General features: G+C 39.0%; 1 protein-coding gene across 1 annotated transcript in view; it reads right to left on the reverse strand.

The window, feature by feature from the left end:
• Positions 1–13,342, reverse strand: part of EFHC2 (EF-hand domain containing 2) — a 283,160-nt gene that overhangs the window by 25,361 nt on the left and 244,457 nt on the right. The window contains exon 13 of the mRNA XM_066249383.1: positions 12,139–12,231. Coding sequence (XP_066105480.1) covers positions 12,139–12,231 — 93 coding nt within the window. The remainder of the gene's footprint in view (positions 1–12,138; positions 12,232–13,342) is intronic.

Consider the following 13,342-nt stretch of genomic DNA (forward strand, 5'->3'; position numbering starts at 1 on the left):
GGAGAGAATAAATTCAGGACAAATCCAAGGGTTTTGCTTTAAGAACTGAAAAAATAGAGCTGCCCTAACTGAGATAGGAAAGACTGCAAGGACTACAGGAATTTCTTTTCAGCTATGGTACATTTTTTAAAAATTTGATTTTAGAGAGAGTGGAAACAAGAAAGAAACTTCAATTTGTTGTTTCACTTATTTATGTATTCATTAGTTGATTCTTGTATGTGCCCTGGTTGGTGATGGAACTCACAACCTTGGCATATGGGAATGATGCTCTAACCAACTGATCTACCTGGCCAGGGCCAGATATGTTACATTTTGATGGGAAGTGAGCAGTGAGCAGTTGGGTATATGAGTGTAAAGTTGAGGATAGAGATTCAAGTTGAAGATAGAAATGTGGAAGTCATTAGCATATAGATTGAATTTAAAGCTACCAAGCAGGGAGACTAGATAAGATCACTAATGCAATAAGATTCTCTATCTGTTCCTACTGTACAGAATTTAATTGTCAGTAAATTCCTATTACATTAATTAAAAGAGGCACTTATTTAATATTAGAGGTTTCAGAAGTGTAATATCCCAGTAATTTGGGCACCAGTCAACTGACTATCATACAGATTTAGGATCACATCAAACTTCACTCCTCATATACAATTCACTAGTCCTGTGGGTTCTACCATCATAGCCTACTACAAATTTCTTTTTCTCCATTTCCTCTACTTTTCACTAATTTCAAGCCATCATTTCTAATCTGGAACACAGCAATAGCTTCATATTTTTTAAATTAAATTTATTAGGATGACACTGGTTAATATAATTATACAAGTTTCAGGTGCCCAATTACACAACACATCTCTGGTTGACCATTTTGTGTGTTCACCCCCCTAAATCAAGTCTTTGTGCATCACAATTTATCCTGCCTATACCCTCTAACTCCCCATAATTACCATACTGTTATCCATGTCTATGAGTTTTTTGTCCTTTTTTGCTCTATCCCTCTGCCTCCCTCACTCAATACCCTCGACAGCTGTCAGCCTGCTCTCTATGTATAGGTCTGTCTCTATTTTGCTTGTTAGTTCATTTTGTTCATTATTTTCCACATATGAGTGAAACACATGGTACTTGTTTTTCTCCAACTGGCTTATTTCACTTAGCATAATGCTTTCCAGGTCCATCCATGCTGTCACAAAAGGTAAGATTTCCTTTTTTTTTTTATGGCTGTGTAGTATTGCATTGTATAAATGTTCCACAGCTGTTTTTACCGACTCATCTATTGATGGGCACTTGGGCTGTTTCTAGATCTTGGCTATTGTAAACAATACTGAGATGAACATTGGGGTGCATATATTTTTTTTCAAATTAGTGTTTCAGGACTCTTAGGATATATTCTCAGAGATGGGGTCACTGGGTCAAAAGAACTGGGATCACTGGTAGTGCCATTTTTAATTTTTTGAGATACAGTATAAAGTTTTTGCACAATAAAGAAAACCATCAGATCAAAGACCTAAATATAAGACCTGAAACAATAAAGTACATAGAAGAAGACATAGGTACTAAAATCATGGACCTGGGTTTTAAAGAACATTTTATGAACTTGACTCCAATGGCAAGAGAAGTGAAGGCAAAGATAAATGAATGGGACTACATCAGAATTAAAAGTTTTTGCTCAGCAAGAGAAACTGATATCAAAATAAACAGACAGCCAACTATATGGGAACTGATATTTTCAAACGACAGCTCAGATAAGGGCCTAATATCCAAAATTTACAAAGAACTCATAAAACTCAACAACAAACAAACAAGCAATCCAATAAAAAAATGGGAAGAGGACATGAACAGACACTTCTCCCAGGAAGAGATACAAATGGCCAACAGATATATGAAAAGATGCTCAGCTTCATTAGTTATTAGAGAAATGCAAATCAAAACTACAATGAGATACCACCTCACCCCTGTTAGATTAGCTATTATCAACAAGACGGGTAATAGCAAATGTTGGAGAGGCTGTGGAGAAAAAGGAACCCTCATTCACTGTTGGTGGGACTGTAAAGTAGTACAACCATTATGGAGGAAAGTATGGTGGTTCCTCAAAAAACTGCAAATAGAACTACCTTATGACCCAGCAATCCCTCTACTGGGTATATACCCCAAAACCTCAGAAACTTTGATACGTGAAGACACATGTAGCCCCATGTTCATTGCAGTACTGTTCACAGTGGCCAAGACATGGAAACAACCAAAAAACCCTTCAATAGAAGACTGGATAAAGAAGATGTGGCACATATACACTATGGAATACTACTCAGCCATAAGAAATGATGACATCAGATCATTTACAGCAAAATGGTGGGATCTTGATAACATTATAAGGAGTGAAATAAGCAAATCAGAAAAAAACAAGAACTACATGATTCCATACATTGGTGGAACATAAAAATGAGACTAAGAGACATGGACAAGAGTGTGGTGGTTACCAAGGGTGGGGGGGGAGGGAGGACATGGGAGGGAGGGAGGGAGAGAGTTAGGGGGAGGGGGAGGGGCACAGAGAACTAGATAGAGGGTGACGGAGGACAATCTGACTTTGGGCGAGGGGTTTGCAACATAATTTGATGACAAAATAACCTAGACATGTTTTCTTTGAATATATGTACCCTGATTTATTAATGTCATCCCATTACCATTAATAAAAATTTATTAAAAAAAAAAATAAATAAAAAAAAAAAAAGAAAACCATCAACAAAATGAAAAGACAACCCACTGAATGGGAGAACATATTTACTAATACATCTGATAAGATATTAATATCCAAAATTTATAAAGAACTTAAACAACTCAATACCCAGTGGGGAGGTAGAGAAGGGGGGAATGGGGTGAGATGGGAATGGAAAAAGACTTTGCATGGGGTATGGGGAGCATGATGCAGTGGTAAGAGCATGGTATATTAAGTGGGACACTTTAAACCATGTCAACACAATCAATTAAAAATTAAAATAAAAAAAGCAAAGAATATGAATAGATACTTTTCTGAAGAGTACATAAGATGGCCGGTGTTTCTTGGAAGAATTCTTAGCTTCAAGTCTTAGGAAGATAAAGCATAATGAAGAGCAGAGTGAAGCATTATACATTGAACTTGAGCTTCTCAGCCCCCTTCCTTCCCCTTTCCTATTTCCATAACACCAGTGACTAGGCTTAAATTCTCCTCCTTTTCCCCATCCTTCCTCTCTCCTACTCAGCAGGAAAATATAGAATTTTTCTTTCAATACTCTAAATGGTCCCAGAAAGATCTCCAGGATCTAGTTTCTGGCAATTACCTAATGAAAATGAGGGTTAGGAGATGATTCATGCAGTGAAACCTACCAAACAACAAGGCCCACCACCAAAATCTTCCAACATTAGGAACAGAAGCCAAAAAAATAAAAGGGGGCGGGGGTGTGCCAGTTGGCTCAGTGGTAGTCAGCCCAGCAGTTGGATGTCCTGGTTCAATTCCTGGTCAGGGCACACAGGAGAAGTGACTATCTGCTTTTCTACCCCTCCCCCTCTCTATTCCCCTCCCACAGTCACAGCTTCATTGGTTCAAGCAGATTGGCCCCGGATGCTGCATGGCTCCTTGGAGCCTCTGCTTCAGGCACTAAAAAAAGAAAAAGGAGAAAAAAAAGCTCGGTTGCAAGCATGGCCCCAAACGGGGGTTGCTGGGTGGATCCTGGTCAGGGTGCATGCAGGGTTCTGTCTCTCTCTCTCTCCTACTCTCACTTGAAAAAATAAGGAGAAAAAAAAGGAATCAGAGAAACAAAGGCAATTCAGGTAGAGAGGGGGAAATGTGAGATAAAAGAATATGCATATTACACCCATGAAAACAATTAAACAAATAAAAGAGTACAAAAAAAGTAAATTGAAACTACAAATGTGCTCTTGGAATAAAAAATATGATAGCAGTCCACAGATGCAGTAGAAGGGGTGAAATATAAAGTTAAGGAAACTAAATACATAATAATGACAAAGAGAAAATTGGGAAGAGAAAAGATCTAAAATCAAGATATCCAAAATATAATGATATAAATCCTCACAAGAGAAAAAAATAAAAATGGAGAAGAAATTATTAAAAATCAATGGACAGTTTCTCAGAACCAAAGGTCAGAGTCTCCAGACACATTGAATCTATATGCAGACATACACACACACACACACACACACACACACACACACACAACCATAAAGCTGTATCCAGAACACCAAGAATAAAGAGAAGACCCTAAAAGCATCTAGAAAGAACAACAATAATGGGAACCAATATTATGTAAAATTCTCAAGCATCATAACAGGAAGTTAGTAGTAGTATCTAAAAATACAGAAATAGCAGTATGTGCATTCTATTTAAATGTCTTCAGAAAAAGGCTAAAAGTGGCTGCTTCTTGTAAATGGGGTCTGGGTGGTAGGGAGAGATGTGGCTGGAAACTGCTATTGTTGGAATAAGTTTTTTAGAATAATTTGATTTTTTTTACTAAAACATGTATCAGTTTGATATAAATAAAACTTTTAAATGTGTAAAGAGCAGATAAAAGGCTTTGAAACATGCTTTTCAAAGTGGTAAATTTGTATCACCAAGTCAGACTTGGAAAGGAAGGAATGCCACAAGTTGGGAGCATTATGAACAATTATTCTCCCAGTTCTCCTCCCTGCTCTAAAATTCTGCCCATAGCTCCCTCCTCCAAAGACCACTGACATAGTGGGGTTTTTCATGCCTTTATTTGTTATTATAATATATACTATATCTAATATACACTATTTTTCTAGATGAGGTTGTGTGAGAGAAAACTAGGATATAAAGAATTGTTCCAGTTCTGAAAATATTCCAGGATGGAGAAGGAAACGAGGCAAAGGAGTGCAGAGATGAAGGAAGGCTTGACTATTAGAGGAGCGAGAACAAGTATGTCAGTGCCTACATTACCTCTGAGTATTATTTCCCCAGTCACCCATCATGGAGTCTTCCCAGCCTCGCCAAATCCTATCCATCCTTTCCAACTATGAATCGTATATAAAATGCGCCTCCTTACTTCAGGGTCATGCTGCGCTTCTGATCACAATTGTTAGTATCCTGATTCTCCACCTGAATCCCTTACTTTGCTCTTTTCCAAATATTTGGCTTTTGCTAAGACTCTGATCCTTGGTCAAAGGGCAATGATTTGCCACTCTAGAGGAAATTCTTTTGAAAAGTCTGTAAAGGCAATTCCAAAGAATTTTTGATGGCAACATTGTTGAAATCACTACACAATGTTCCAGGGTAACTGCCCTAAAGGGTAGCACTAACTTCTTTTTTAAAAAACTTTAAACTTAGTAAATTATTATTATTGTTGTTATTATTTTATATTTTATTTATTGATATTGTAGAGAGAGAAGAGAGAGAGGGTGGGGAGAAGCAGGGTGCATCAACTGATAGTAGTTGTTGCTTGTATGTGCTTTGACCGGCCAAGCCTAGGGTTTTGAACCAGCAACCTCAGCACTCCAGGTTGATGCTTTACCCACTGAGCCACCACAGGTCAGGCTAAGCTTAGTAAATTTTATAAGTCAAACACCCTTTGAACTACAATTCATATCAAGAAATAGAACTTTGTCAGCCATCCCAGAAGTCCTCCATGTTTTTAAGTGTTTCTATACTTGTTAAAAAGTCAGCCTCCATACTTTAAATTCCCAGCTCATCATACTAAAGTGTTTTCTTAAAACCTCCATAAATTCTTCTTTCCCTTTGATACTTGAACAACCCACCACTTCCTTTCCTACACAAACTAAGGGATATCTTTGTGGAAGAACAAGGGAAGGCAATTTCTCTGGATTCTCTCTAGAAAATAATGATCCCCAAGCATCCTACCCAAAGCCTTTCTAAGTGGGAGTTCTTAGAAGTGAGTCTAATGTGTCATTTGACTGCAGCTCTTGCTCCCCCTCCTGAAAATGATGAATGTCTTGAAAACTGCAGAAGCCACCCATCTCCTTGCTATGTGGAGTAAAATGTTCATCTGCTTTACTTCTACCATCTGTGGAGGTAAAAGGCATAGCAGAAACTGTATTTTGCTTAAGACTAATATGGGTTCCCCTCTCCTGCAAAAGGGAATCTCATAACTTAAGGGAATGGGCTGGCTGCATGGCCAGGGCTGGAAGAGAGGGAGGGCAATGAAGACATTTTGGACTCACTTCATTGTGTTTGGTTTCAGTTCATTACCCAGGAAACCCAGAGGTGCACACTGAAACACTTGGTGAGATTCTTAAAAACCAGACAGACAACTTGAAAAAAAGTGGAGTGATGGGCAACTGCACCATTGTGACACAATCAGGTAGAGTTGAAAAAATGGCACTGCCGAAGGTGCCAATGAGTAACTCTGGTTATCTCAAATAGCTAGGCCTCTATATTCAATTGTGATCTCAGCACAGAGCACCTCAGTGAGGAGGGTTATAGCTGCCAGACCATACACATGATCAATATTCTGTTGGTCCACATGGTTTTGGATTTTTTTAAATTTCTTAAACTACAAATCACTTTATATTTGAAAAGAATAAAGAGCATGAGAAGGAAAAAGAGAAAGAGAAAGAGAGCGAGAGAGACAGATAAATAGAAGGCTTTCTCTCCGAAAACTTCCCAGTGTACTAAACACTGCAATAATAGCTGCTACATGTCTCAACCTTTTTTTTCTTTAAAGATTTTATTTATTGATTTTACAGAGAGAAATGAGGTGGGGAGGAGAAGTATCAACTCACAGCTGCCTCACTTTAGTTGTCCATTGATTGTTTGTTGTATGTGCCTTGATGGGGCAAGCCCGGGGTTTTGAACTGGCACTCTCAGCGTTCCAAGTCGATGTTCTATCCATTTTGGCCCCATAAGACACAGTTCAACCTTTGCCCCTCAGCTCCACTGTCAGGTATTGTTGGTTGAAATCACTTCTGCCTAAACTATGCCTCTGGAAGGGGGGCAGGGGGCAAGGCTGGGTAGAGTATAATGAGATGATTTTAAAGCCCTGTTAACTTTTTCCATTTTAACTGATATTTCTGGATGAGGCCCCAGCTCTCTTGGGAGGCCAATTCTAAGGCATTCCATGGAGCCCATAGCCAGCTATAAAAGACTAGCTTGGGGCAGAGCTGCTGGGGAAAGACTTGCACTTGAATTTCCAATTATTCCAAGCCTCAACTCAGAAGGCCACAATTAGGGGAGGAAGCTGCCTCTTTACTTCCCATTCCCACAAGGAACACAGAATTGAATGACCTCAGAATACTTTCTACCCATTATGGTTGGAGAACCAGAATTTCTTACTAGGAAATACTAATATCCAAACGAAGGCTTGAAGGGTTTGACTCAATTTATAAGTTTCACGTTGGAAGGAGGCAATAGAGTTTCACTTTATATGCAGGTCTGGTAGAAATGAAGCCTGTGTTTTTTGTTTGTCTGTTTTGGTTTGCTTTTGTGTGTGTGTATGTGTGTGTGTGTGTGAGAGAGAGAGAGAGAGATAGGAAGGGAGAAAGATGTGAAGCATCAACCCAGCTCTGTCACTTTAGTTATTCATTGATTGCTTCTCATATGTGCCTTGACTGGGAGGCTCAAGCCAAGTGAGTGATGCTTTACTCAAGCCAGAAACCTCGGGCTCAAGTCAGGAACCTTTGGGCTTAAGCCAATGATCATGGGATCATGTCGATGATCCCACACTCAAGCTGGTGAGTCTGTGTTCAAGCTGGATGAACACATGCTCTAGCCAGCAACTTTGGAGTTTTAAACTTGGGACCTTAGCATCCCAGGTTGATCCTCTATCCACTGCGCCACCCTGGTCTGGCTGAAGCCTGTGTTTTATCTCCCTGACCAACATACTAGCAAAGGACAAGTCCCTGAGACTGCTAAGATGAATGAGTCTTAGCCCCTACTTTTAGAAGCTCAGATAGAAACAAAGATTTGGTTATCTTTAGAGTGGTCATTCTAATTCCACTAGAGATTCATTTTGGCCTGAAGTACACTCTTTCACTGAGAGAGCCCCCTTATACTTCAATGTTTGTATTTACGAAATGAGGAATTATACTTCCCATGAAGTAAAATGTTTCTTTTAATATACTCAAGGATTTACAAAATATTCTAGGGCCTTTGACATTATATCAATACAGTATGTTACTCTTGTTATTAATGGGTAATAGGTACCACTACATAGACATTTAAGTCTGATGCTCTGTGCATTAGTGAAATGACTTCATTTGGTAAGTAAGGTGACTTCATACCAGCTACCACAACACAAACTGATGGGGGCTGGGTATCCTGACATAGAAATATTTTGAAGTCTTGATTGTAGCTTGAGTTGTGCTAATAGGGAATATACCTAATAAATCACAAGAAAAATGGAAATATTGTAGAAGAGAAATCTTAGTAACCAAAACCCAGGGTCAGGAGAAACACATGGCTAACAATTAATGAAAGAAAGCATCCAAAATTTTATCCATATTGTTTTTGGTCTCCTGATATGAATTCAGGGCTATATGGCTATTGAACAGCTGCCCAACTTTATCCCAAGGCAGGTAAAACTACCCTGGACAGAGTGTGCGTTGAACAAAATAAACAAAGTCCGTGCCTGCCTCCCACGGGAAGCTGTAGACGTCAGAGGGGTTCTGGCTTAGTGTGCCACAGGAAGGCTATGCAAAAAGAGAGTCTGGTCAAGGCTCTGGAAAGCCCTGTGGAGTCTATGGGGAACAATAAGAATGCAGAATATAAATGTAAGCTTCAGGCTGATGGGCCCATTAGGAATTAGGGCAGTCTTTGAAAAGAATCTGCAGAGATGATGCAAAACACCAAGCATGTGACCCAAATCGTGGCAGGGCATATTGGAGGGAGACGGGAATGGGAATGAGACATTTTCTAATCTGATTAGTCTGAAGTTTCCCCTGAGTGTCGAGAAGGGTCACTGCACAATTAGAGGCAAAGCTAGACTGAACATGGTTGGCTTAGTGGTTCAAAGAGATGACCTCCTTAAAGCTAAGCTGGGCTCAGAGGCAGATGTGTTCTGAGACTGGGACAACTTCGAAGTGAGTTATGGAATAGTTTTTCTGCTTTCCATGTCAAACTGTAAAGGCAAAGACAAAACAGTCTGCTGAGAGAATGAGAGGATGATGACTTAGTGGCCTCAGTATTGGATAAGAAATATCTAGGTCCTCCAGAGGCCAGGCTCCCACATTCAGGACTTTCTAGTACAACTTATCCTCGAGGCCATCAAGAGATAATCTAATAAACAACCACAGCTTCCTGACTACAAGACAGCTTAATATGTGAAAAGCATTCAGATCCAACTGTTAAAAACAAGGTTTTCTCTATGTAGAAGGACACAGGTTTCTTCCAGTTCCTTTCTAAGTCAGAGTGTATGGTCTATGGATCCTAACTTAAACTTCTCTTTTAGTTCTCAAACAATACTTAGAACCAGGGGAAGTGTGGGGTACTTTGGTACTGTATGTATGTTATCTCAATTCCTCCTCAGAACTACTGGGAGGTAGTTATTTTTTTCAATATTTTTATTTATTGATTTCAGTGAGAGAGAAAGGAAGAGAGAGAGAGAGACAGGAACATCAAGCTGTTCCTGTATATACCCTGACCAGGGATCGAACCAGCAACCTCTGAGCTTTGGAACAATGCTCCAAACAACTGAGCTATCTGGCCAGGGCAGGAAGTAGTTATTTTTAACTCATTCTAAAGGTAAGAAATATGAGGTTCACACAGGCCCAAAATCTTGTACAATGTTGAACAGCTAGTACATAGGTGCAACAACACACTGTTTGTAGGCAGTAGATCAAACAAGTAGGTCTCTGCATCTGAATAGATCGAGCATCAAGTCACAAATCTGCATATAAAGTAAGGGACAAAGAGATAAACATAAATAGTGTGGGAATCCTTAGGAGGAGATAATCACTGCCAGCCAAGCAAATCAGGGCTTCGTGGATGTGGTACTACTTGAAATGAGCTTTAAAGGAAAAGCAACTTTTTCAACAGGTGGAAAAAGTTAGAAGCTATTTTCTACTAAAACATTAGTACAAGAAAAGGCAAAAAAAAAAAAGCTGAAGGTATCTGTGTGAAATGCTAACTGGAACGTTTGGTCTGATTATAGGGAATGGGAAGGGGAATTCTGGGAATGTGTTAACTGTGAAGAACCCTGATTCTTGGGCCTGCCTACTTCATCTCAGGTCCCTTACAACAAATGACCTAGTTATCCTTCACCCTGCTGCTAGCATGTAAAATCAAATAGAGCAGACAGTGTAGAAAATAACCCCATGTCAATCTAATGCACACCCACAAACAGGTGGATTGGCCCTCTTTTTGATTCCCTTCTTCACACCTTGTATCCTACTTCTCCCACATGAAACTTAGTTTAACTGTTCCTTCCATTTATCCTTTTGTCTCAGATAAGGGCTCCCTATTCCAGACCCTGCTTGAGAACAATGCTCCAACTGACAATCCTAAATCCCATGATGGCAAAAAAGTACAAGGCTAAAGAGTTTGGTTATTCTTTGCCAGCAAAAAGATTGTGTAAAGCCAGTAGCTTCTGCTATCATAGTCGCCACCTGGCACATGCAGGTTCACATTTGATTCAGATAGATGGTAATGAAACAACAGAGTTGGAGAATGGTGGGCCATTACCTTTATTCCTAGCTCGCCCTTGGCAAGCGAGTGAACACAAACACACTGAGCTCCAAAACCCACTCATTCGGTGCTCAGAAAGCTACTGACACTTCCGAGTTTTTCTAGGATCAAAGGCCCCACTAGCCTCACTCAGTCCCCTGTGTACACCTCTATTTTGTCTGCTTCTCCTCCTGCAGCCATGTGGCTTCTCTGTTCTGCAACAACGTGTTCTCTTCCCAAAATGTCCTTCTAGATCCTTCTTTTAAAACTTCTCGGTGGGTGTGAAAATCCCTCCTCCAGCACACATTAGCATAACCAAACCCCTTTCCAAGCAGAAAGGCAATCAGCAGTACCACATGGCAGCATCATCACATGAGCAGTGGCCATTTTTAACAAAGTAGCACAGAAATCACATTTTACAAACTTATTTGCCCAACAGATGGTACAGAAGGTCTGAGAGTAGAAGAGTAACATTATGATATTTTTTCTCTTAGGTAGTTAGCTGCTGTATGATAAGATTTTAAAATTAAGAGACTGGTAGAAGAAAGAACAATGTGAAAACTCTGAAAAAGTCAGAAAGAATGTGGGTCAGAACAAGAGTGAAGATTGTGGGAATGGAGAGGAAAGAGTGAGGATTCAAACAGTAGGAAGGAGATATAACTGTCAAGATATTCTAACCTATTGGCTTTTTAGATAATAATGATTAGAAACAAGGGGTATGTATTTGAAAGGTCCAGGAGTTAAGTAACAGCTCTTCCTTTTCTAGACTATGAGACTTTGGGCAAAATATTTTATCTCTCTAAACCTCAGCATCCTCATGTAAAATAGGTGGAGAGTAGTTCTGACCTCACAAAATTGTCCTCATGCAGTAAATGATATAATATCTTCAAAGCAATATCAAGGCCTAGAATACAGACCAAAATTTCAGGGTTATAAAGTTAAGTACATCAAAGGAGGGGCTAGAGTAATGCCATAGGAAGCATAAAAGATGACCAGAGTCTAGGTGGTCAGAGGTGGTTCCAGGAAGTCAAAGGTAGATTCAACAGGAAAAATGATTTGTTTTAGAAAGCAGTTCACCATGCTTTCTTCTTGTGATATCATAATCTCTATGCTTTACATCTGGTGCTATAGCAAGATAGAGCCCTGTGCTAATAACATTATGTCCTCTTACAACATGTCTTTAGCTGTCGGGAACTACTGCTTTGAAAAATATGCCCTGAATTTTACATCTAATACCCACATAACCAATGAAGTTGTACATTTTCATTTTGCTTCATGAACCTGTGTCTATGCAAGTGTGTCTTAATGGTAAAAAGATAAAATAATTCATAATAGGCTCTCTAATGTTTAAAATCATAACTGACTTTTTTTTTGTAATAGTTAAATGGAGATGTGTTGTTAATAACATAATCAAAACAGTCAAGGGTAAATCAAAGGTAATTAAAGGTAAATTAAAGGAATAAATAGTCCCCTAAACAAAAACATGTAGGACAATTCTCATGAAGGTTGCAGATCTCACTTACTCAGACAGTAAGGATTCTAGAAGATCATCAGCCAAATGTAACTTGAAGGACTTGCACAGCCTTCTGATGTCTTGTTTGGGTAACACATTTTTTCTGGATCAAAATAAAATAAATGAGCTTATACAGACTTTGGGTCTCTCAAGTAACAACTACATGCTATAGAAAAGAAAATATACCATGTTCTAAAAATGTGCACATGGGAATAAGTATGAAAATTGGTATTGGAATTCATAGTAAAGAAAAACAGTCATATTGCATTTCATCAACATTTTCCATTTCAGAAGTCATCAGATTCTGTCTTTACAAAGGCCTTTCCATCAAGATTCAGATTCTTCATTAGTGACAGTACAGCCTGTTAAGGCTGCAGCCATGAGTGTTGCTCTATATAATTGATCTGCATTTTTTACCACTAGTCAAAAATGGTTCTGATATTTGAAAACAACTCTTAATTTGACAGGCATCTGGAGCCTCTAACACAAGTATTATATGATTTGAGGGTATTTTTCTAGTCTTTTCATCAGATTCAAACTTTACAGCCCGGAAGCCCTAGCTGGGGCCTTAACATTCACCTCAATTTTGTCAGATGATTTCTCCAGAGTAGTCCAATAATTATTTTCTCCAGTCTGCTAGGGGCACAGAAATGCTTGTTTAATGTTCTTATTTAGTCAATGTTCTTCCAGGCAACAGGCAAAATTAGAATGAACAGGAAAGAAAGTAGGCTTCTATTTTTTACAATGGGGGTCATAAAATTATGAAAGAAAATTTATGTCTAGAATTGAAGCTTATTGGATCTGGAAAAATCTGAGATGTAAGAACAAGCAGTACCATTATTCCCAAAAGGCGTTCCTTTAGTGAGGGAGGGTCACACTTTTCGCCCTGGGGAATGAATGCAACTGAGGTGAAAGGCAGGACCAGGGGTATGCAAAGCTCAGGCCATATATCCTACGGGAAACTTTAAAATTTAAGGAAAAATGCCATCTTTGTAAAAACTCAACAAGGATGTATTATGGATTTGGAAAAAATATCATGTTCATTATTAGATAAACTATAGGACCTTTAAAGATGTAGGGTATGCAGCTGGCTAACAAAATTAAAAGCTAGAGTTAGACTTAAGTTTTCTAACTCCAGATGAGTACTTCCCCCTACTATATCAGGGTGTGATGAACACCAAAACATATTAAGATGGGGCTCCAGTTGTTTATAA

The sequence above is a fragment of the Saccopteryx bilineata genome, chromosome X (genome assembly GCF_036850765.1).
Source record: "Saccopteryx bilineata isolate mSacBil1 chromosome X, mSacBil1_pri_phased_curated, whole genome shotgun sequence".
Taxonomy (NCBI): Eukaryota; Metazoa; Chordata; class Mammalia; order Chiroptera; family Emballonuridae; genus Saccopteryx; species Saccopteryx bilineata.